General features: G+C 51.3%; 2 protein-coding genes and 1 long non-coding RNA gene across 3 annotated transcripts in view; 2 read left to right on the top strand and 1 right to left on the bottom strand.

The window, feature by feature from the left end:
• The window catches only part of LOC138807784 (sin3 histone deacetylase corepressor complex component SDS3), a 30,982-nt gene extending 14,955 nt beyond the window's left edge, over positions 1 to 16,027 (bottom strand). The window contains exons 1-7 of the mRNA XM_069993546.1: positions 15,756 to 16,027; positions 13,064 to 13,133; positions 10,000 to 10,055; positions 8,595 to 8,666; positions 6,852 to 6,871; positions 5,821 to 5,977; positions 405 to 500 (exon numbers count right to left, since the gene is read on the bottom strand). Of these exons, the coding sequence (XP_069849647.1) occupies positions 405 to 500; positions 5,821 to 5,977; positions 6,852 to 6,871; positions 8,595 to 8,666; positions 10,000 to 10,055; positions 13,064 to 13,133; positions 15,756 to 15,897 (613 nt within the window). The 5' untranslated portion in view covers positions 15,898 to 16,027. The remainder of the gene's footprint in view (positions 1 to 404; positions 501 to 5,820; positions 5,978 to 6,851; positions 6,872 to 8,594; positions 8,667 to 9,999; positions 10,056 to 13,063; positions 13,134 to 15,755) is intronic.
• LOC138807786 (uncharacterized) lies at positions 100 to 14,442 on the top strand. Its single transcript, XR_011366279.1, has 3 exons — positions 100 to 186; positions 8,999 to 9,162; positions 14,170 to 14,442. It is a non-coding gene; the product is annotated as an uncharacterized lncRNA (long non-coding RNA).
• Positions 16,028 to 20,359: 4,332 nt separating the features above from the next.
• Positions 20,360 to 24,674, top strand: part of LOC138807781 (serine/threonine-protein kinase TAO3) — a 134,958-nt gene continuing 130,643 nt past the window's right edge. The window contains exon 1 of the mRNA XM_069993542.1: positions 20,360 to 20,573. The gene's annotated coding sequence lies outside the window, so the exon portion shown is untranslated. The remainder of the gene's footprint in view (positions 20,574 to 24,674) is intronic.

Here is a 24,674-nt window from a genome sequence, read left to right as displayed (position 1 = left end):
ACTAACTCTAGTCTCCACCCGTCCCATCCCATTAGTCATCTCTATGACTACAGAGCTTCTTTATGTTGACTATGATGTCATCTGCTTAAAGGCATCTGGTAACAGAGGAACACAAAGGCAGATACTACGGTCTTCACCCTACAGGGGGAAAAATTAAGGTACATCAGGTTGGCAGCTGCCCCTGAGGTAAGTTTTAAAACCAGGTTGAACTTGCCAATACAGAGTACCTTTGTAAATGCCTGCTTTCTACAAAGCCTTTTTGTTAAGAGGACCATGGCCATGAGCTCCCATCAAATACTGCTGCTTCTGCAGGCTCTTGCCATAGACCCTCTACCAAACGGGTAAGCAAAGGATTCAACAGTCTCAGGGAAGGAAAGGTCATTGGTGCCTGGTGAAATGGATATCAGGGGCAGGTTTTCTCCTCTTGTCTGGGATGGGGACCGGATCATTTGGTCGTCTCCGCAACTTTCTGGTCATGATAGGCTTCACCTCCATAGAGTCTGTGGCAAGAAGCGAATGAGTAAATCTATCCAGCTCCCACCTGAAATCAGTAAGAATTCCTGTGGTATAAGGTTTTTGCCCACAGCTTCCCCAGCACAACTTTTACTGGGGATGTTTGACCTATGCATGGTCTAAAGCAGACACTACTCTAAGACTAGAGCGGGTCTATGGTTCTAAGATTCAGACACACACTCCTCTTGGAAACCATGCCCTAAAGTCCAACATGGGGGTTTCTCTCTGGCACCCTCAAAAGCCTAGGGGCTGTTCTTCCTTTCCCTCAAAGAAGCCAGAAGGTCTCTGCTCTTGTGACTGAAGGAGCCTTACGGTCCTCATGTGCCCCATTTCTGCTGCTCTCCCACTCCCTCCCACAGAGGGGGTGCTCTGAAGCCGACTGGCATAAAAGGCCTTTGGTGCTGGCCCGCTCCTTCCTGAGATACTGGCTGTCCTCTACAGTCACCAATGCCAGCACCGGCAATGATGACCCATAACAATCTCAATCCTTCTGCTTCCCCTCCCAAAGCTGTCTCTCCTACATTTTACATCTGTCCCCTTCCACATGCAACAAAATCAGCCCCCCCTCATCTGTCTTTACTCAGGCATCAAATTCATCCATAATCAATTCAGCCTCATGAACCTGTTCAATAACCTTGCGGAAGGCCCCGTCCTCAGTGATCTCTGTAGGACACAGGTGCTATCACTTTGTACGTCATTCTTACTAAATACTTCAGAGACCTACTGCTCTCCCAACTGAAGGACAGGCCTCACTTGTTACCCAGAGACACCATCTTTTTGTGTTATGGCTCTGTTTGTGCTGGTCCTGGGTGCTATTTCTAAACCTCTTATATTTTTTCCGGGGGGGGGGGGGAGACCCACAAAGCTAGCTGAATTTTCAGTGAGTGGTTAACTGGAGATAAGTCTCATACACTTTTCTACCCAGCTGGTTTCTAATTGCAATCCTTGCATCTCAACCTCCTCAGGAGCTAGGATTACAAGCATGCGCCATCAGCAACTGGCTAGCTTCTTTTCTGCCCTTGAACTCCTATATCCTGCCTTACAAAGTCCACGTGGTATTCTCCTGTCTATGACATCACCCCCAGGCAGAGGCTCAGTCTAGCTTCCCATTAATACTTCTATTCCGACTTCTCCTGTACCAAGTGCCAAGTGCCACACCCCATGGGATGGTCCCCCATCAGACACTGGAATTCCCTATCTGCACTCAGTCACTCTCTGCTAGACAGATCTATCAAGCTCACAGACCATCTACTTCTTCTCTGGTGCCCACTGGCACTAGGTGAGCTTCTTTCACACTGCAGTGTCCAATCTGGTCAGCAAGTTGTGAAGCATCGATGGCTATCACCCACCTATCATATGCACCTCTTTATACCTTGTCTTTTTTTTTTTTTTTGTCAGCCATGGGGTCTGAACTCTGGGCCTGGGTGCTGTCCCTCAGCTCTTCAGCTCAAGGCAAGCACTCTACCACTTGAGCCACAGTGCCACTGTCAGCTTTTTCTGCTTATGTTGTGCTGAGGAATCAAACCCAGGGCCTCATGCATGCAAGGCAAGCGCTCTACCACTTAGCCACCTTCCCAGCCCCCACCTTGTCAGTTTATAAAACTGGCCTTTGTATAGTTTCTTTCCTGCCTAAAAATATGTTCATTAGAACCAGTCTCAATCAAACTTTTGTTATGCCCAGCATGGTGTTCTGCATAAACAGGACTATAGAGTTGGACCCAAGCTGCCATGAGCAGATGGCATTAAAGAGAGGACAAGCCCACAAGTGCTCAGACTGCACAGAATGGCCTGGATTCCACTCTGTGAGCAGAATGTCTGGAAGATGACCCACACCCCAAATCCAGGTCACCTCTTCCCTTCTCTTCCCCAGATATTCATGTGGGACTCCTGCTCCTTTCCATGACTCCTCAGGCCCCCTGCACTGGGTGACCACTGTGGGAGACTTTCTGCTCATGCACAACACACCCACTGATGCTTTAAAAGTCTCAGAATCACTCGTTAGAGGTCAGTCCATCTTTCACTGGGGCCATCTCTCAGCGCTGCACCACATTGGGAAGGCTCCATGACGATCAGAACAGGAACAGCTGAGCACAAAGGCCTCACCCCTCAGCCTCACTCTGTGACCCACTCAGTGCTCCATGAACTATGGTTCTGGGAGTCACAATGAGGCAGATGACATGAATTCTAGTGAAACACTAGCCAGTTCCTTTGGGGGCTGAGCAAATGGCTGCACTTCACTGTCAGCCTTGCCATCTGTAAACCAGATAGAAGGACACCCAGACCAGAAAGGCTACAGGAACTGAACAAGGTTACATTTCTCAAGTCCCACGTCTACCCTGAGCCAGTCATTCTCCAAAGCACAGTATAAGCATCGTCTCCACTCAGTTCCCACCACCAGATTGACTATCACCACCTTGCCAAAGGAGGAAACCGCCTCACAACTAAGCTGGTAAAGAAGCCAGGACACCACAGGCCGGTCAGCCCACACAGCTCAAGGTTTCTACATAATGCCTAGGATCTCGGTCACTGTGTGCTCAGGAGACAGACATCTTCTCTGACTTTAATGACATGTGCTCCCAGCTAGGACTATTTTCTAAAGGAAACAAGAGCTTTACTGAGGCCACGAGTAGCTTCCAGAAACTGAAAGGAATAAAATTGGCAAAAGAAATTATAGTGGCAAATAGCGAGCACACACAAAAGGCCTGCACTAACAAGAAAAATGATGAATTAATAATAGCCAGAAACCAATGGCTTATGCCTGCCAATCCTAACTTCTCAGAAGGCCAAGATTTGGAAATCAAAGTTTAAGGCCACCCTAGACAGAAAAATCTGAGAATTCTCATCTCCAATTAATCAGCAAAATGCTGGACTCAAGGCGTAGCTCAAGTAGTAGAGCACCAGCTGTTGAACAAGAAAGCTGAACAAAAGTGGGATCCCTAAGTTCAACCCCAAGTACTGGCACCAGAAGGAAAAAGTGATAAAAGCCCCACGAATTTTTCAGGCTAATTAGGTTCTTTGGTTATTTGGGTTACTTACAATCTTGGCCTCAACATCAAAGAAAACACACACACACTTGGGTGGTTCTATCAACCTGTCTGATGGGAGGCACAGTGGGCCTGGGGCCTCTCAACAGCACACCTTATGTCCAGGCTCCCAGTTGACACATGTACACCTTAAGCTGAATCAGAGCAACAACCTAGCCTAGTTTCTCCACTATGGTACCCCTTGCCACAACTGCCCGTCCTATGTCCTCTACAGAGGCCTAGGTGTCAAGACATCATCCTGCACAAATTCCCAGGGAGGTGAGTGCTTTACGTCATGCTCAGAGCAGGTCACCAGTGGGTGAGCAGGTCACCTGTTTCCAGAGGGTCCATCAGACAAGGTTTTGCCTTAGCCTCTCAAATTTGACTTTGTTTTTAGATGAGATCTTCAGGTCGAACAGAAAAGGAGATCTGTAGAAATACCTTTTGTGTGCAGAGCTGGGCAACAATGACACTGGGCATCAATCCACAGAGGTGAAATAAGTCAGTCAATTAGAGGAAGAGAACAGGCCTTTAATGCAACTCCATAGCAGCACCATCTGTGGAAAGGCTAATTATCTTCCAGCTCCAGTGGCTCTTCTCTGCACACTCCATCATTACCTTGGCAGTCCTCTCCATATCAAGGGTACTAAATGGCTTGAGGAAGGACATCGGTACCTTCAATGCCCATGGCTAGCTTTAAACACCTCTGTAATCTATTTTATTGCGTTACAAATGATTTCACTGCATTGATTTGTCTTTTCCACCCTGGCACACTCTGCCTCAAGTCACTGAGGATAGCCTCTGTCCCAGTTACCATTCTGTCTGTAAAACAGCCTGGCCAAACACTGTCTCTGGCTTGTCAACAATTACAATACCAAATTACAGGTGAGGTGCTGATACCCTTCCCTGCAGATGGAAAGGGAGCGGCTATAACCAGACACTATTTCCCACTAGCCTAATGAAGGCTCCTGAGCATCTGGTGTCTCTAGCAGAGCAATGAGGCATCAATGCCAGTCATAGCCACCAGCAGAGGGTCATAGCACAGGCAGGCAGATTCCTACAAATGAGGCAGCACAGTGCTAGCAGTCTAGTGACAGAAACCCCCCAACAACAAAGTGGGGCTGCCTAAGATGCTACTATAGCATCTGCCTACTCCAAAACAAGACAGGAGGCCTAAGGCATGCATACCCTCACCAAGTCCTCCAATGAGGAAGCTAGCAGAGACTTGAGGGGTTGGGCCCTGCCCCACTGTTAGACACAAGCACATTCTCATCAGGGTAGAAGTCTGTCAACAGGAAGACCAGGTTGGTTCACAGAACAGAAACTTGGGGGTGGAGGGGGGAGATCTTCACTACTTACTTTTCATTTCAAAGTGAGCTCCAAGTATATCCATTCAAAAAAAAAAAAAAGGAAAACCTGCACCCTGTTGAAATCAGATGTACCAGAGTACCAGAACCTCTGACGGTGATTGAGTTAAATGTGGGCTGTGCAGCAGGGCATGGTGTGAGACATCAAGTGACAGACTTGTCCAACCTGCTCTGCAGCATTTGCCAAATTCCAGCCCATCCTCTGTATCCTTCCAGGGCTCATCAGCCTACATGCAGACCACAAAGTCAGTCCATACCACTTCTCCCTGAAAGTTGCTGCGCCCTGTTGGGCTCCCACATGCAGTTCAGAAAGTCCTAGGGTAGGGATGAGGCTTGGCCCCAAGACTCAGGTGACCTCAGTGGCCTCAAAGAATAGTCAAGTGCCCTGCTAGAATGGCACTGGCTCTGAAGTGCTCATAGTACAGCCTGGGGGAAGACCCAGAGAAGCTCAGGAGAGAGGATCTAGCACCTTGCCTGTAATCAAGGCAGACAGCAAACACAGAGCAGAGTCCATCAGAGCAGATGGGCTGGGTGAGTGATTGAAAAGGACAAAGACATGGAGCAGAGCCGGCCCAGGTGAAAGTCAAGTAAAGCACAAGCCAGAGCTTGCATTTCCTATTCAAGGCACACCTCTGTACTGAACCACCTGTGTCTCAGCTAGACGCTGTCCTGGGTACTTCTAATATTAAACCAGGGTTAGGGCACGGCCAGCCCCCCCGGACAGTCTAGAAACTGACTCACACAAGTGAAGCAGCTGGATCAAGGCCACACAGCCAATACCAGGTGGAGCTAGAAAGCTGATCTGTCAAAGCCTTCCCCCAACCATGGCCACATCCCGCTCTGGAGGTGGGAGACAGCAAGAGTAATTGGAGCCTACCTGGGACAGGGACACAGACACACACACACAGTTTCCATACCTCCAGTCAGCTCCATAGTCAGCTTCTCGTTCTCAATCATTTTCTTCTTTTCTTCCAGTTCTGCAATCAGGTTCTCCTTCAACTCCACCTTCTTGTCCTCAAATTCCTTCACTGCTGCCTTCTTTTCTTTGATGTAGTTTCTTTCCACTTGTTCAGTCTGAACAAGAAAGAAACACAGGCTGGGGGAAACATAGTCTAAGCAGCTGGAAGTCAGGCTCAACAGTTCTCAACAGTGAAGAAAATACTTGACCAGAAGTACAAGTCAGTCTTACACACATGTGGCACCAGGGGTCAGCAAAGCCAACAAAGGGCCAAGTTCGGACACAGGACTGCCTCCTCCCCGCCCACCAGGAGACCACAATGAATAAAGCAGTGTCTCAAGAAGGCAATCTTAAGATGAAATCTCTACTCAAAATTAATTGCATGATATTAAAACCAAACAAATGGAGTTACTATTTTTTATACTTAGAAGTACAGATCAGGAAGTGGTACTGTAGCTCAAGCAGTAGAGCGCTCGCCTTGAGCTGAAGAGCTGAGGGACAGCGCTAAGGCCCAGAGTTCAAGCCCCACGACCAACAAAAAAAATAATAACCTTATGGGCTCGGAAGATGGCTCCGTGGTAGAGCGCTTGCCTTGCATGCATGAGGACCTGGGTTCGATTCCTCAGTACCACATAAGCAAAAAGAAAAAAGCCGGAAGTGGCGCTGTGGCTCAAGTGGTAGAGCGCTAGCCTTGAGATGAAGAGCTGAGGGACAGCGCCCAGGCCCACAGTTCAGGCCCCACAACCGGACCCAAAAAAAAAAACATTTTGTGAGCAATTCCGTGGGACTGCTTCAAGGACCAGTATCAATATGAAGTCCCTATAATTCAGATACTGTGAGGTAAATGCCACAGAAAACAGTGAGCAGTCCCGGTGTTGAGCACAGGCCATCCAACAACAAATGAAGAGAAGGCCTCCAGTTTCACAGAAGGAGGCCACAGAAGGAGAGGCGGCTTCCCACAGCAGCCCAGTCTGCAAGTCCAGTACTTACCTCCAGCTGGAGGAAGAGCTCTGGAAGAGAAAAACAGTGTACAGTTAGATTCTGGGTCCCCAGGTGCCACACCTTCCCACCCAGGAACATCAGGACTCACTTATACACAGAATTACTTTCTGACAGCACATTATACAAAGCAAATGTGGGGAGATGTGAAAAGGACAGAAGAAATACTTGTGCTTGTTTTAAGTTTGGTCTTGGATGCTATCAGCTCAAACAGTTCTGAGTCAAGCCCTCCAACACCCCTCACAGGCAGCAGAGGTCCTGCTGAGCTCTCCTAGGACTTTGCTCTCAGGACATCAGGCTCTGACCAGGCTGGTGCTTCTGACAACAATGCCCTGGGGCCTCTGACCTCTCCCAAGTTCCTAATCAACTGCAGTCCTTCCTCACTCACCAAGCCCAGGTCAGCCACTGGAAGGACCCACCCAGCAGTGCTGCACAGGTTTCTTAGGCCAACAGTGTACCTGACAATTAACAGTTGTTTACAAAACAGCCTCTCACTTCTCTCTCTCTCTCTCTCTCTCTCTCTCTCTCTCTCTCTCTCTCTCTCTCTCTCTCTCTCTCTCTCTCTCACTCACACACACACCCCAACAGAAGATACAAAACCCATTCTTGGAATAAAATAGGCCTATGGCCTACTGTATGTAGTCAGTAAAGACTACTGGGTATTGAGCCCAGCTTAACAGGGTCAGTGCAAACGTGACATCCTACAGACCCACAGCCCAGATGCACGCAGCCATACCCCCACAGAGCTCTCAGGGTGCAGAGGACATCTGAAGCTGCTTGATGGAAAATGTCAACTGCAGAGAAGACTAAACCACTCTGTTTCTGATGGGCAGAAACCCTCAGCACTTTGGCCCCAGGAATGGCTGGGCACAGGAGCCCAAGCACACCCAGCCCCATGCTATCGAGGCTTCAGTGGTGCTACCCATGACCAGTCACACCTGCAGCAAGCAGGCGGATGATGGGGCTTCAGCCAATGCAGCACAGCTGAAGAGGTAGACTGTCTCTGTAAGAATGACTCTGCTTTCTACAGCCACATCATGACTGATCTAGAAGAGCTTCTGTGCCTTCAGTTGAGGGGAGAAGCCTATATGACATAACACAAAAGAAAAGGGCAGTCTGCAGGAATGAAGAAAAGCAACTCATCTACCTAACGCTGGAGCACCCAGCTCGTTTTCAAACCCTGCTCCTACCAGGGTTCTTTCCCTTTACCTGTGCAGCTATTTTCTATCAGAGCAATGTCAAGTTTCCTAAAGGACAATGTGTCCACAGCCTTATGTTGCTTACACTTTGTAAATGGAGCAGATACCCAACAAATGGATGCATTTATTCCACACAACAGCCCCAAAGCCTCTGCAGGCTTACAATGCAATACTTGCGGAAAGGAGGAGGGCCCTTCTCACGAGTACAGAATCCAGTAGCAGCAGGTAATGGTGGGCAGGACAACCTATACCTTTCTCAGCATCAGAGCCTCTGACTGTCTACAACTCAGCCAGGCAGACCAGAAAAGGTGAAGACCCCCCCCCCGGGGGGGGGAGGGGAGGACCCAGGAAAATAACCTGACAGGAGTCACTGCTGTCAGCCTAAGCTACCTGAAAACTGCACCACTGCACTTTCTCTTCCCCAAGACTCTCCCAGTGGAGGGACACATTGTGGAGAAAAGATTGGGGTAACATTACATTGCTGATAACAAAGGGGAAAAGTATGCAGGGGTGTTTTCATTTTAGAGACCTTCACCTGCATTCCGGATCCTTTCTTTGTATTGCTGGTCCAACTTCTTCATCCTCTTCTGATATTCCTGCAATGTGCCTGGAATTGGGAATTTATAAAACAGATAGGTATTATTCTTGAAGTTCTACTACAAAGCAGACTGTGACATCTCCTGCAGGGGGGGAGGGTTTTGAGAATGGCATAGGTAACTCAGTGTGTTAAGAATTTCTTCCCTTTTATCTGTCACAGTAAAAATTGATACACACTTAAATGTTCTTTGCTTTCTCTTAAAGCTAAAATTTTTTGTTAGAATTGTGTTTACTGGTCTTGACATTTCACAGAAAGGTAAAAAAAATAAAATGTATAATACGTTCAAAAAAAAAAAAAAAACAGGTATTCTGAAGACCAATCTGCTCTTCATTGTTCCCTAGGATTCTTTTCTCCCACCACTGGTGACTAAGTAACACCAGAATAGAAGAAAGCCTAGGAAACCATACCCTAGAGGAGTTTACTGGATTCAGGCCCTCGGCCAAGACCCACAGCAGACACCACCCCAGGCCTAGATGTGGCCCACCCCAGGGTATCAAGATCTCAGGTGAGTGAGGGAGAGTAGGAAGGGTATAGATTCACCAGGTCAATCTGACCACTTGTGGCTATACCCTAAGGCAATAGGCTTTCCTTTCCAGGAGAAAGATCACTCTCCTTCAGCAGGCCTGGTCAAGGCTGTCCAGGAAGGCTTTCTGCACTGGAAGCATGTTCTGCACCTGTACAATCCAGTGCTAGCCACGAGCCCTCGGTGGCTATTTTAGCATGAAAGACTGCTAACACAGCTGAGGAAGATGATGACTACTTTCAGTCAATTACATGCAGACTGCCAGTGCTCAGGTGTAAACCCTGAAGCCTCTGCTCACTTGCTGCTCTTCCTTGAAGCAATTATGATCCCTGATCCTAGGGCTTGGCTCCAGGCCAGTTCAAGGAAAAAGATCACTCCCTAGAAAAACAGCAACTACTGGAAAAGCAGGCTCAATGAGGTAGGGGGAGGGTAGGGAGAGTGTTTCCATGATATGAACCCAAAGCGAGCAGCACCAGCAAAGCCCCAGTTCCTTGCTGGGTCCACCCCAGTGCTGGGCCCTACTGACTCCCCTCGTCACACCGGAGATCACTGCAGGACAGTGGAGCTGCAGCACTGTTCCTAAGAGTACTATGCTTGAGGCACAGAGGACTCAACTGGAGCCCTCCAGAAGGCCCCACAGAGAATTTCACTTTAGAAGAATACGCTCCCTGTTGGAAACATGGAAAAGCTTGAAAACCACTACTTTATCAGCAGAAGACAGCAAAATGTGTTCTGGATCACTTAAACCACTCCCACAGAACGGCAAGCCAGGCAAAACTCAAGGATATTTAGAAACGACAGAGATGAGCACACACCAACCTTCCTGCAGCTGTTGCAGCTGCCTCTTCAGAGAAGCCAGTTTGTCCTGATACATCCTATTTAAAAAAAAAAAAAGTCACATGAAAAGACAATGTCAGTCCTCAGTTCCAAACACCATTCACACAGAAGCTGCCCACAGTGTTTACAGTCCCAGCCAGTGCCCTTCAAGTGAGGGAAGAAAGGAGAGGCTGGTTTAGAAGGCTCCAGATACAGGGATCACAAAGGGAGAGGCTCCAGTATTCTTGAATCACACCCTAATTTTACAGATTCTTCTGTGAACCAATTCAAAATGTCCAATCATGAAGATGGCAAATTGTAATAAACACCAATGGTGGACAGGTAAACAAGGACATACAAGAAGTGCAAGCGCCATGCTCTTTTCTTTTGAATTTTAAGGCACAGCATCACACGCCAAACAATGTGGAGCTGGCACTAAACACAACTCCTCCAGCACCTAAACAACAAGGAAGACGGTGCCTTCCGAGTACAGGTCTACAAGACAGCATAGCTGTGTGAGTATCGAGTTGATAAACTTCCTTGTCACTTCTTTTAAGCTCTACTCTTTCAGAATCAAAAAAATAACGTAGAAATGGCGCTGTGGCTCAAGTGGTGGAAGAGCTCAGGGACAGCGCCCAAGCCCCGAGTTCAAGCCCCACAACTGACAAAAATAAATAACAGTAGTTCAGAGGCAAAAGTTAAAATGCAGCCCCAGCTGGGTGAGAAGAGGAAGCACACACAAAGCATACGGCATGTTATTAGCCCAAAGAACTAGAGGAGTGTGGGTTGTATTTGGAGATCTCCTCTGAGCAGTTAAAAGGCTGCCATGTCTACTACATGTTAGGCAGAATTTTTTTCAGTTTTAGACTCTGATTACAAAGAAACTCAAGGGATAATTCAGCTAAGTCTGCCCAGGCTTTGGCCCTCACTCACAGGTTAGGCCTCGTAGGGAGACTAGGGAGAGTTCCAATGACTCCTGATAGTCACTGGGAGCTATACAAGGCACTGCATTTTAGTCAAAACTTATTTTATACTTGCTATTTTCAACCCAAAGATTATCTCTAAAAATGGTGTTTAAACATCAAGTACAGGAGAGGGAACAGACATAAAATCTTAAGCAGGGGGGGGATGGGAAGGGTTAGGAAGGGGAAACAAAGGAGGCTACAATGCTTGATAAGAAATGTACTCATGGGTTGGGAAGATGGCTCAGTGGTAAAGCGCTTGCCTTGCATGCTTGAGGCCCTGGGTTTGATTCCTCAACACCACATAAGCAAAAAAATAAAAATAAAAATAAATAAATGTACTCATTATCTTGCCCATGTAATTGTAACTTCTCTGTACAGTATTTTCACAATAATAAAAATAAATAAATAGAACCATAAGCAAGCCAGGCACCAGTGGCTTACGCCTGTCATCCTAGGTACTCAGGAGACTGAAATCTGAAAATCGCGGTTCAAAACCAGCCAGGACAGGAAAGTCCGTGAAACTCATCTCCAATTAATCACCAGAATACCAGAAGTGGTGCAGTGGTTCAAAGTGGTAGAGTGCTCGCCTTGAGCAAAAAAAAAGGTTCAGGGACCACACCCAGGCCCTGAGTTCAAGCCCAATAAATGACAAAAATAAAAATAAAAAATAAAATTTTTAAAGCACAAAAAGTCAGTACTCATTCAATCTCCCATCCCACTGTCGCAGACAGGGCCTGCATCTGAGTCCGTCTACAAAAACGAACAGTGTACCGGGAAACGTGAGAACATAGCTCAAAGGGGTCAATGTTAGTCAGGAAGAGACTATGGAAGAATAAAACCCAGCCCACGGTTGGAAAGATCATAGGTATCAAGGTGACTCATTATTATCTTTACTGGCCAGACTTAAATGAATTATCTCTTTTGAGTTTCAAAGCTTAAAAAGGATAAAAGAATCCAGAAGATAGTCACAAATTCTGGCAAACAGGCCCTACAAAAGAATGTGGAACTTCTACTTTAGAAAAATTTCAGAAGTCCAAGTCAAGATCCTCAATAAATACACAGAGACCATGCTATACTGCCTTCCATCTGGGTACAAAATAAAAAGCAAATGGGATGTGATAAAAAGCAGATAGGATGGAGGGGAACCTGGGGCTCCTAGAACTTGGGAGGTAGAGGTTGGAGGAATGGGAGAGCCCAGGAGTTTGAGACCAGCCTAGACAACATTACTGTCTCAGAAGAAAACAAACATACAAAGGTGAGCAGAGTTTAGGCTCTGGGCATATGTCCTCAAACAAGAAGAGGGTGTGAGTGGTAAAGATAGAGACTGAGACAAGTTGTGCACAAGAGTCAGAAGCCTGCTCTCTGCTCTCCAGTCCCTGGTCCCTGAGAGCATCAAGACAGAGAAGAATGGCCAGCATAGATGCCAGTTACCTTCTTTGGGCCTTGTCAGACACATCAAAACCTAGATATAAGACTCAAGAGTCTTAACTGGAAGACTAACTGTACTGCTTTAAAGGAGGAAATGCAGAGATAATGTGTGTAAGGTCCGCTCTGGGATGGCTAGCAGACTCCACCCTCCTCGAAGCAAAGTCTCCACCCAGTACCTGTGTTACCTAGGCAACTGGAAGAGGTCACATCTGCATCTGCTGAGGTCATATCTGAATTTGATGTGGCCACACCCTTCTCAGCCCATACCCTAGATAAGGCCTAGCGCGGGCCCAGACGCTCTCTCTCTGCAATTTTCTAGCTCTTTCTCAGCTCTTTCCTTCTCTTCTCTTTCCCAGCTCCCTTCTCTTTTCTAGCCCTCTCTCTGCTCCTGTCTAGCTCTTCTCAAGCTCTTTTCTCTCTCTTTCCTCTCTTTCCCGGCTCTCTCTCTTTCCTAGGCCTTTCCCAGCCGCGTGGAGTGCCAACCTTGCCTGGTCCCAGCAGGTCTACTGAATAAACCTACCCCTTACCTGAATACCACGTGCGTGCTGCTGTTCTTACTCGGCTACCTCTTTTTAAAAACCTAACAATGTGTACTTTTGAAGAACCAAAGTCAAAACCACAGAGCCACCATAAAGATTTTATATCAATGAACAGAGACAGGCAAATAAACTCACTGTTCCTTCATCTCTACATAGTCTTCTTCATCATGCTTTGCCAGGTCAGCCTCACTGGCATCCTCCGTATCTGAGAAAATGAAGACAGGTTAAGAATATAATTCACAGCTGACACAGAACAAGTAAACTTCTACTCACCACAGGCCTGCATGAAACCACAAAATACCACCTCCAACTAGCCCAAGCAGCTGTATGAAAGAGTTGGCCTTTATCTGAAGGGCAGCCAGAAAAGAAGGTGCAGCAGACACAGGCAGTAAGGATGCCGCTGTAACAATCAGGGTAGTGCAGGGGATTATGGGCATCACCAGCAGGAATTGCAAGCACTCAAGCCCTACTCACTGCTCAAAAAGAGTGCAGGGCTGGGAAGGCGGCTCAGTGGCGGAGCGCTTGCCTTGCATGCAGGAGGCCCTGGCTTCAATTCCTCAGCTCCACATAAGCAGAAAAAGCTGGAAGTGGCGCTATGGCTCAAGTGGTAGAGCGCTAGCCTTGAGCTGAAGAGCCAAGGGAGAGTACCTAGGCCCAGAGTTCAGGCCTCACGACCAACAACAACAACAACAAAAGAGTGCACACGCTCTCTCCTGAGGGATGCTGGGTTTGAACCTGCACACACTGTTCCTCAGATACATACAATGCAAAAGGAGAATTCCCCACAAGTTCTAATAACCAAATAATGTTTAAAGTTACAAAAGGCAGGATGGGGGCAAGATGACTAGTTACAAATTTAGAAAGTTTTAAAACGTTTATAACCCTGTTCTCTGGCAAACGGCTGAAGGGTAGAGAATTTCAACCGCCCCATACTGAAAATAAAGTCAACTTTGGTTTCAGTGCTCCCCCTGGTGGCCATTGAGTGCAATGCAAAGGGTTTCACCCAAAACCTCTAGTTTTCAATATAGCTCAACACCATGCACCTGCATGCAATGCCTTCTTAGGTGCTGGACCCGGTCTGTCGGGACCTCATTCTCGAGAAAGGGGTTCAGGGAAGCGCCACCCGGGAGACTGACTCCAGACAACTGATCTACCTTAGTTTGGGGGCCCAACATGCCAGGATACTCTACCCACATGACTCTCTTCCTGCCCTTTTCTATTCACCTTTCTTCTCCCTCTAGCTCCTTCTTGAAGCTCCTCGTACTTGCTAAAGGCTGGAGACCAGAATGAAAAAAGCTGGACTCCGAGAGAAGCCTACTGGACGGGACACACGCGATAGGCAAGCAGTCCCACGCCTCCCTGTACCCTTTTCCCTAGTGTTAAAAACCCTTCCGGAGCCCCCGCCTAAGTACCTGGTTGATGCTCCAGCCAGTCTCCTTCACGCCTCCCCCCCGGGAAGTCAGCGCTACCAACCCCTTCACCCGGGGTGGGGCAAAGCCAGGCCAAAAACTTACCTCGAGATCATATTTACACCGGGAGAGGGGAAGGGGGTTGTGCGCCCGTCCTGCGACCTGAACTCAGGACCGGTGCACCGTCCCTGTTTGTTGTTGTTGCTGCGGGTGGGGGGGGGGGTGTTTTGCTCAAGGGCCACGAGTGCTCTGCAACTTGAGCCATGGCTCCACTTCCGGCCTTTCTGTGGTTAATTGACGGGTGTGTGTGTGTGTCACTTTGTTTCTGCCTGGGCTGGCTTTGAACCGAGATCCTCAGATCTCAGCCTCCTGAGTAGCTAGGATCCAAGACGTGAGGCTTTTGTGTTTTTCCAACTCGGCCTTTCGGGAGAAAGCGGGGGGGGGGGGCACTTTGCAAACGCAGGTGGGCTTCCCTCGGCCCCGCCCCGGGGGTGGCGAGCGCTCCGCGGGAGGGCTTTCCCACCAACACGCGAGTTCAGTGGGGAACGGGGACGGGAGGGAGACGGCGGTCTTGAAGGGACCAAACACCTCGGACAACCCCTAACCCCGTCTCTAACCTAAGTGCGGGGCACGGGGCGGCCTTCCCCAGCACGGAGTCAGGGTGCTTACCGTGGGCCGCCACCCCTCCAGGCCCGGGGCCGCCCCCCGCGTGCCCGCACCCCAGGCCCGGGGCTGCCCCCCGCGTGCCCGCACCCCAGGCCCGGGGCTGCCCCCCCGTGCCCGCACCCCAGGCTCGGGGCTGCCCCCCCGTCCCCGCACCCCAGGCCCGGGGCCGCACCCCCCCGTCCCCGCACCCCAGGCCCGGGGCCGCACCCCCCCGTCCCCGCACCCCAGGCCCGGGGCCGCCCCCCCGTCCCCGCACCCCAGGCCCAGGGCTGCCTCGCCCCTCGGCCCGCACCCCAGGCCCGGGGCCGCCCCCCGCGTGCCCGCACCCCAGGCCAGGGGCTGCCCCCCGCGTGCCCGCACCCCAGGCCCGGGGCTGCCCCCCCCGTGCCCGCACCCCAGGCTCGGGGCTGCCCCCCCGTGCCCGCACCCCAGGCCCGGGGCCGCACCCCCCCGTCCCCGCACCCCAGGCCCGGGGCCGCACCCCCCCGTCCCCGCACCCCAGGCCCGGGGCCGCCCCCCCGTCCCCGCACCCCAGGCCCAGGGCTGCCTCGCCCCTCGGCCCGCACCCCAGGCTCGGGGCTGCCCCCCCGTCCCCGCACCCCAGGCCCAGGGCTGCCTCGCCCCTCGGCCCGCACCCCCGCCGCCCCCTGCCCCCCGCCGCCCGCCCCCTGCGCCTCCGTGGGAGTCGTGACCCCCCCCGGGGCCGGGTCACCCCCGCCTCGGCCCCGCACCCCCGCCCGCCCCGCACGCACCCTCGTCCGAGTCGCGGCCCCGGCAGCTGCGCTCGTCGTCCTCGGCGCTCTCCAGCTCCTCGTCCTCCTCCGGGTAGAACTCCGGGGCGGGCGGCGCTCCAGCCGGGGCCGGCGCCGGAGCCAGCAGCCCCGCCGCACTCATGTCGCCTCGGAGCCCGCGGCCACCTCTCGGGCGGCCCCGACGTCGCCGCGACGGCGCCTCAGGCGGCCCCGAACTCAAGGAGGAGCGGCGGCCGCGACGACCCCGTCCCCGCCGGCGCCGCGCTCCGCCCCCCGCGCCCGCGCTCGGCAACGGGGGCCTCGAGCTGAGGGCGACTTCCGGGTCGCGAGCTGCCCGGTGGCGGCCTGACCCCGCCATCCTCAGAAGCTGGAGGAGACGCCCGACACCCCTTTCGTGGGAACCGCGGCCCCTTCATTGCCGTCTTAAAACCCTCAGTAGGTCGTCAGGGGGCGGGGCGCAGGCAAGGTTCCCTCGAGTTAGGCAAATCCGTGGGCAGCCCTGGCCGCCGCCAGGACCCCACCCACGCCCCTCCTGCAAAGCTCAGCGGACACTTCCGGAAATCGCCGCCAGGCGGCGCCCAGAGCCAGAACGAAAGGGAGGATGTCAGCGAGGGGCGGAGGGCTCTGCACCGCCCATGGCAGGTGGAGATGAGATCTCATTCAGGCAGGTGAACGTCATAAACCGTCCTCTTAATAGATCAGGAAACCTAAACTAGCCAGGGTGCCTGATCCTGCGGGTGGGGGAAGGGAGCCTGGCCCCTCCCCGTGGCTAATTAGAAGGGTTTTTTCCAGAACTCAAAGACAAGATGCTGTTACTCCATCCCAGGGTCCACAGAATGGTATTTTCCTAGACCTTGGGAATACTTCCTGTTGTATAGGTTTACTCGGTCTGGTAAGTGTTCCCCGGGTTTACCAGTGGTAAGAAGGGCTGTCTTTGCATAAAAGGACAGAGACCCACCCCCAGCTTCTCCCCAGAACAAATGACTCCTATTTCTTTGAATATTTTTTAAGTGTTGTTTTTCTGGTGGGTTTTTTATTATTTTATGTATTGCCTAATCCAATAGCTTGCTAACCTGCTAACACTTAGTTGAGCAAATGGAACCTTTGCCTACCGGAAGTAATTTGGCTAAAATACACAAACCAAGAAAGCTAAGAATCTACTTGAATTCATTTGTGTTCTTTACTGAGTAGAAAGGGAACACGGTGTTGCCGTTTTGCTTACCAAACACATTTGCAGTATGCCTTGTTCTGAGAGCAGAAAAGGGGCTCAAAGACATATATTGATTTGTTCAAAGTGTTTCCACTGTGATGCACACCCAAGTCTCCATAGAAATAGTAAAACTAGTGCAGACTCAGGAGGCTCTGGCCTATAATCCTATGTACTCACAAGAGAGGCTGAGATACCGAGGACCTTGATTCACATCCAGCTCAGGCAAAAAAAAGCTCACTAGTCTCCAACTCCAAAATAACCAGCAAAAGGTAAGGCTAAAGGTGTGGCTCATGTAGTAGAATGCCAGCTTAGCAAGTATGAGGCCTTGGATTGAAACCCCAGTAAATCCAAGGGGTGGGGAGTAAGAAACAGCAAAACTGAACATAGATGTTAAAAGCCAGTCTGGAACTCTCAGATACTTTGTGATTAAATTTATCTCTCTACACTAGCCCCCATGGAGCCTTTAAAAGTGAGAAACTATTGTCCCATTTATTTTTAAGACATTTCACATATACTACCTTGTTTTAATTTAAATTTTGGCTTCATTCGTGAGGATTATTTCCTCCCAGTGAAACATAAGAATTTCCAGAGTGGAATGTAAGATGGCATTCCAGGAGTTTCAAGATCTGAAGCTCCTAAATACGAATAGCTTTCAAAGCCCAGTGTAGATCTGAAGTCTATATTTAAAGTAGGATTCCAGAACTGTCCCTCATCCAACAGATGAAGTCATTCTCTTTTCTTGTGCTATTGGATCACATCTACATTACTTGTAATCAGTTACATTGGACAACTTAGGTTCCGATCAGTGAATTTATTCATAACATAGAAAAGAAAAAAAAGCCAGGAGCCAATGGCTTATGTCTGTCTATATTCCTAACTACTTAGTAGACTGAGATCTGAGTACTGAGGTTAGAAGCCAGTCATGGCAGGAAAGACTATAAGATTCTCATCTCCAGCTGGGAAGGTGGCTCAGTGGTAGAGCGCTTGCCTTGCATGCATGAGGCTCTGGGTTCGATTCCTCAGCACCACATAAGCAGAAAAAAAAAACCGGAAGTGGCGCTGTGGCTCAAGTGGTAGAGAGCTAGTCTTGAGCTGAAGAGCTGAGGGACAGCGCCCAGGCCCAGAGTTCAGGTCCCACGACTGAACCCCCCCCCCAAAAAAAAAATTCTCATCTCCAATTTACCACCAAAAAGCCAGAAGTGCAGCTGTGACTTAAGTGATTGAATGTCAGACTTGAGAATACAGCTCAGGGACAGTGCCTGGGCACTGTCAAGCAACACACACACACACACACACACACACACACACACACATACAGTCAGAACTGGTTGAACTTTTAAAAAGTTGATTTTGCTGCTAAATGTTTTCAAGAATGCAGGTTTTTTTAAAATAAATATATTACTTGTTTTATTTCTATATCTAGCTTCTTAATTGCAAACAGCATCTGCAAATGGTCATGAATTCCTTTTTTCATATGTAATTTAGAGATACAATTAGATTCTTGGGTGGTGAGTTTATCCATTCTTTTTTCCTGTTTCTGCAGAACTATTAGGATGAGCTCTTAACTGCTCTTTAGAGAAGAAGGGTCCTACTTTAAAAAAAAAACACACATTACTTTATTCTTGCCCATGCATAATGGTTTAATATGATTTTGTAGTCTCCTTCAGCCTTTAAGAGTCCAGTTCCCTCAAAACCGTTTTACCAGTTTGAAATCTTCCTATACCTTCCTCCCAAAAATTGTTGTACCCAGACTCTGCTCAGAAGAGGTTGACATTAGACTGAACTGAAACCAAATTCCTGCCAGCTCTCCTTCGGCGTCTTCCAGAACCTCTGCAGTCTCTGCACTTCCTCATATTCCAACAGTTTATTTAAAGGGAGCCATTGTCATTGGAATAGTATATATTTTCAAAAGCACTAGGAGAAACGTGTATACCGATTAGAACAAATTTTTTTTTCGCTTGTGGAGCTTAAACTTTGGGCCTGGGCGCTGTCCCTCAGCTCTTCAGCTCAAGGCGAGAGTTCTACCACTTGAGCCACAGCGCCACTTCCGGTTTTCTGGTGGTTAATTGGAGATAAGGGTCTCACTGCCTTTCCTGTCCAGGCTGGCTTTGAACTGCGATCCTCAGATCTCAGCCTCCTGAGTAGCTAGGATGACAGGGGTGAGCCACCGGCGCCCGGCTAGAACAAATTTTTTTTTGGTCTGTAGGCGTTTTAAAAGAAAATGAATGATGGAAGGTTTTCTAAGAGCTAAAGGCCCCATCGACATAATCTGACAGGTTAGGATCATAATGTGTTGTTCCTAAATTGAAACAATTTCTTTCATAAAAACGCTAAATTGTCCAAGACCATAAACCTGCTTTGGAATTTAGGTATTCAAGGTGTTTTCCTGGTACTTGGTGTTAATTTAATGAGCATTATCTGGTTGCCTGGAAGTATTAAGCATGCTGTTGAGTGACCAACCCCTCCCCTCCTAGGCAGACACTATGTTTCAGCTGGGGTTAACTCGGTTCTTCCCTATCACTGGTTACCTCGGGGTCAAAGCTCACTGGCCTTTGGCCTTTGGCTCAGGCAGGATCATTAAAACCTGTAGCCCTGGCCTAGGTGACGTTGGACATGCTTATTGAACGACAGCCAAGGAGAGTTCCTCCAGTCTCTGCTGTCATCAACACCCACAAAATGCGTATTTCCTAAAACCAGGCTTGAACGTTGGTGTATGCCCTAGCACAGGGACGTTCGTCCTTTTTTCTAACAGCTGTAAACTGCTGTCGGTGAAAGCAGCCTCCCAGCCAGAGATACAAGGACTTATTCACCACAAGTCCTAGGCGAATACGTGATACTGTTGATTTAGGATGGAATTACTGAGGAAGTTGTGGCACGGTCACCTGGCGCTCTGGCTCTCCTCCTCTCCTCTCCATTCCCCCCTCCCTCCCTCCCTCCCTCTCCCTCTCGGTGGTCTCAGGGAGTCTCCCCAGAAAAGCAAAGGCGTGGGGAGGAGTGCCGTGAACTTTGACCTCTGAGCAGCACAAACAACACTGACCGCACCCCAGCCCCGACTGTGGGTAACTTGGACATTGCAAGGTCTTCCGTGTCTGAGAAAGCTCCGCCCCCTCAGTTCCCGCCCATCGAAAGCTCCACCAATCCTCAGCCTCCATCGACCTCTCGGCTGCCCAAGGCACTTCCAATCCAATACCTATATCCGGCCTCGGCCCCAGGCCCGGCGATCAGGGAAGGTCAGTAGAAAGCCTATCGGAGCCGAGCAGGGGCGTGGCCGAGGCAGGGGGCGGGCGTAAGGAGGCGATGGGGCGGGGCGCGCTCGGCGCGGTCGGGTGCGATTGGCCACCCCTGGCAGGCGCCGCACCTCGGACAGCAGCGGCGGCGGCAGCGGCGGCGGCGCGGAGGTCCGTGTGGCCCGGGGCGGCGGGGTCCTGTGAGGAGTGGGGCGCGACGCGAGGTCCCGGGCGGAGGCTGCGCGACGCGGAGTCCGGCACCGGGAGACCCGAGCCGGGCGTCCTCCGGGGAAACAGCCGCGCGACAGCGACTCGGAGCAAGTGTGAGGAGGAAGCGACGGCGGCGACGCGGGGCCCGGGAGCGGTGACAGCGGGGCTGAGGTGAGAACGCGGGGCGCCCGGTACCGGCGAAGGCGAGGACGGACAGCCCGCGCCTGGAAGGGACCCGGACCGGCGGCGGCGGCGGGGAGGACCGACGGACGGACGGGAGTTCCGGGAGTGCCCGGGACAGCGGGGCGCGGAGAGGGGACCCCGAGAGTGACCGGGACAGCGGGGCCCGGAGAGGGGACCCCGAGGGTGACCGGAACAGCGGGGCGCGGAGAGGGGACCCCGAGAGTGACCGGGACAGCGGGGCCCGGAGAGGGGACCCCGAGAGTGCCCGGGACAGCGGGGCACGGAGAGGGGACCCCGAGGGTGCCCGGGACAGCGGGGCACGGAGAGGGGACCCCGAGGGTGACCGGGACAGTGGGGCTCAGGGAGGGGACCCCGAGAGTGACCGGGACAGCGGGGCGCGGAGAGGGGACCCCGAGGGTGACCGGGACAGTGGGGCTCAGGGAGGGGACCCCGAGAGTGACCGGGACAGCGGGGCGCGGGGAGGGGACCCCGAGGGTGACCGGGACAGTGGGGCCCGGAGAGGGGACCCGAGAGTGACCGGGACAGGACGGTGGGCGCAGAGAGGGGACCCCGAGAGTGACCGGGACAGCGGGGCTCAGGGAGGGGACCCCGAGAGTGCCCGGGACAGCGGGGCCCGGAGAGGGGACCTCGAGAGTGCCCGGGACAGCGGGGCGCGGGGAGGGGACCCTGAGGGTGACCGGGACAGCGGGGCCCGGAGAGGGGACCTCGAGAGTGCCCGGGACAGCGGGGCGCGGGGAGGGGACCCCGAGAGTGCCCGGGACAGCGGGGCGCGGGGAGGGGACCCCGAGAGTGCCCGGGACCGCGGGGCTCAGGGAGGGGACCCCGAGAGTGCCCGGGACAGCGGGGCGCGGAGAGGGGACCCGAGAGTGACCGGGACAGGACGGTGGGCGCGGAGAGGGGACCCCGAGAGTGCCCGGGACAGGACGGTGGGCGCAGAGAGGGGACCCCGAGAGTGACCGGGACAGCGGGGCGCGGAGAGGGGACCTCGAGAGTGACCGGGACAGTGGGGCACGGAGAGGGGACCCCCTGAGAGTGATCGGGACAGCATGGCGGGGCGCAGAGAGGGGACCCCTAGAGTGATCGGGACAGCATGGCGGGGCGCAGAGAGGGGACCCCGAGGGTGACCAGGACAACATGGCGGGGCACGGAGAGGGGACCCCGAGGATGACCGGGACAGGACAGCGGGGCGCAGAGAGAGGACCCTGAGAGTGACCGGGACAGAATGGCGGGGCCTGAAGTGGGGACCCCCAAAGGGGCCAGAACAGCAGGGTATGAAGAGGGGACCCCGAGAGTGACCAAGACATCGAGATATCGGGGCGAGCAAGGGGAGGAGACCCCGAGAGTAGCCCGGACAGGACAGCTGGGCCTGGAGTGGGGACTCAGTCTGATAGTGACTGGGATGTCGATCAAGAGAAGGACAGCGAACCCCCGAGAGGGGCCAGGACAGCAGAGGGGACCCCGAGAGGGGCCGGGACAGTGGGGTGAGCAGAGGGGACCCCGAGGAGGTATGAGGCTGGTTTAGGACATCAGGATGAACCGAAGGAACCCTGAGAGTAATTGGGGGTGAGGGGAGATAAGCCATGAGATCCCCAAGAGAGGTGGGGAAAGGGGGTCTGAAGATGAGTCCCCTAGAGGAGCTAGGCTGGCTGTGAAGGCTTGGGGTAGCAGAGTAAAGGGAGGGAGCCCCTAAAAGGGACCAGGACCGAAGGTATAGGGAAGGGCTCCTGGAGAGAAGGCGGGACAGTGCGGAGAGACTGGATGCCAGTGGGGGAGGGGGCCTGTAGAGGAGAGGGAGGGGGAGGCAGGAGGTGGCAGGGCTGAGAGTTGCCCCACCTGGGGAACAGCACCGTGGGGAACCTGGTCCGAGTCTCCAGGGGGGGAGATCTGAGACCCGCGCTGCTTATAGACCTCAGACCCGCGCTGCTTACAGACCTCAACCCGGGGTCTCCCCCGAGGTTGAGTCTGGGGTCTCAGTGAAGCCTGGCTATGTAGTGAAACATCTTGGAGATTCTTTACAAGAGTCCTGGAAAGATGGAGATTTGTGCTGCCTGACCAGGTCCGGTCGGGGTCGTGGGAGGCGTTCCAGGCCGTTCATGAAAGCTGGGGGAAAACGATCTTTTTTGGAGATCCACGTGCTGTATTAATTAAAATGTTTATTTTGATCCTGGAATTTTCCTGGACTGCTAGGACTTTTGTTTGTGCTTTTCCTTTTCTTTCTTTCTTCTTTCTTTCTTTCTTTCTTTCTTTCTTTCTTTCTTTCTTTCTTTCTTTCTTTCTTTCTCCCTTCCTTCCTTCCTTCCTTCCTTTTTTTTTAAGCTCAAAAAGGAGTTAAAGTTTTTCAGATTGGCAGCATGTCAGTTTCAATATTTACCGCTCAGATTTAGAAGAACTATATACCAGGTTGGGAAAGGGGGTTTTTTAACTTTGATGTGTTGGAGACAGCTTAAAGGTCAAGAGAGAGAGAGAGACAGACAGAGAGACAGAGACACAGAGACAGAGACAGAGTATGGACACAGAAATAGGAATCACTGAACACATACCAATTTCCAATTGGATTTCTCATCCCAAAAGTTACAAGACTGAAGGCTTTATAATTCCAGGGCAAGCTATGGAGCATAGACTTTTTAGGTCCTGGTGGGAGGAAAGTCAGTGTCTATTAAAATGAGAAGCTGGGTGCTGGTGGCTCATGCCTGTAATACTAGCTACTCAGGAAGCTGAGGTCTGAGGATCTCAGTTTAAAGCCAGCCCCAGCAGAAAAGTCCATGAGACTCCTATCCCCAATAAACCTCGAGAAAACCAGAAGTGGCTCTGTGGCTCAGTGGTGGAGCACAAGCCTTGAGCTGAAGAGCTGAGGGACAGTGCTCAGGCTCAGAGTTAAAGCCCCATGACCCACAAAAATATAGCTCAGTGGCAAAGCGCTTGCCTAGCAAGTGCGATGTCCTGAGTTCAATCCCCAGTACCAAAAAAGAAAAGACTAAAATAAAATAAAATAAAATGAGCTGGGCGCGGGTGGTTCATGCCTGTAATCCTAGCTACTCAGGAGGCTGAGATCTGAGGATCATGGTTCAAAGCCAGCCCAGGCAGGAAATTCTGTGAGACTCTTATCTTCAATAAACCACTAGAAAACCAGAAGTGGCACTGTGGTTCAAGTGGTAGAGCGCTCACTTTGAGCTGAAGAGCTGAGGGACAGCACCCAGGCCCAGAGTTCACCGACCCCCCCCCCAAAAAAAGAAGAAGAAATAGAGGAATGCATTGGGGGGGGAAGGTGGGAGTCAATGAAGGGGGCTGCCTCCTTCTTTGACAAGGAAAAATTGAAACTGAAGACTAGGCACTTATTCACAGCACTTAGTATATGTTAATATCACCCTAACCACCTTTTAAATATTCTCTCCAATGCACACACTCTGCTATGGTTATATCCTACAATTTTGTGTTTAGTTTGTTAAATTTTTCACTTCTCTGCCAGTTTCTCTGTCATTCTTTCTTTCTTTTTTAGAAACAAACTTTGAAAATGATGCTTTTAGGGAAAAATTGGACATGATGACCACACCATTCCAGTTGCTTAGATACCTAATTCAGGTTTAAAATATACTGTTTAAAAAAAAAATCTATTGACTGTGTTTAGTAATGGGCAGCTTCAACTTAGAGGAAGAAAGGAATGATGTATTAATTCCCAAAGGTGTAACATAGAGGCTAACCTAGAGCTGCTATGTATGTTTGTATGCATGTTGCATGCATATGCTGGGGATCAAACTTAGGTTCTCCACACATGCCGGGCAAAAACTCTATCACTGTGCTAAACTCCCACTCAGCTCCAAAACCTACTGTTTAAATCCAAGAAAAAAAAAATTCCTGAGCCGGACACTGGTGGCTTACTCTTGTAATCCTAGTTACTCAAGAGGTAGAGTGCTAGCCTTGAGCAAAAAACCTCAGGGAGGGCTGGGAAGGTGGCTCAGTGGTAGAGCGCTTGCCTTGCATGCCTAAGGCCCTGGGTTCCATTCCTCGCACCACATAAGCAAAAAGAAAAAAAGCTGGAAGTGGCACTGTGGCTCAAGTGGTAGAGCGCTA

This window comes from Dipodomys merriami, unplaced genomic scaffold, assembly GCF_024711535.1.
Source record: "Dipodomys merriami isolate MVZ:Mamm:240054 unplaced genomic scaffold, mDipMer1.0.p SCAF_433, whole genome shotgun sequence".
Taxonomy (NCBI): domain Eukaryota; kingdom Metazoa; phylum Chordata; class Mammalia; order Rodentia; family Heteromyidae; genus Dipodomys; species Dipodomys merriami.
The sequence above is the reverse complement of the archived record's forward strand: the minus strand, read 5'-3'. Positions and strand labels throughout refer to the sequence as shown.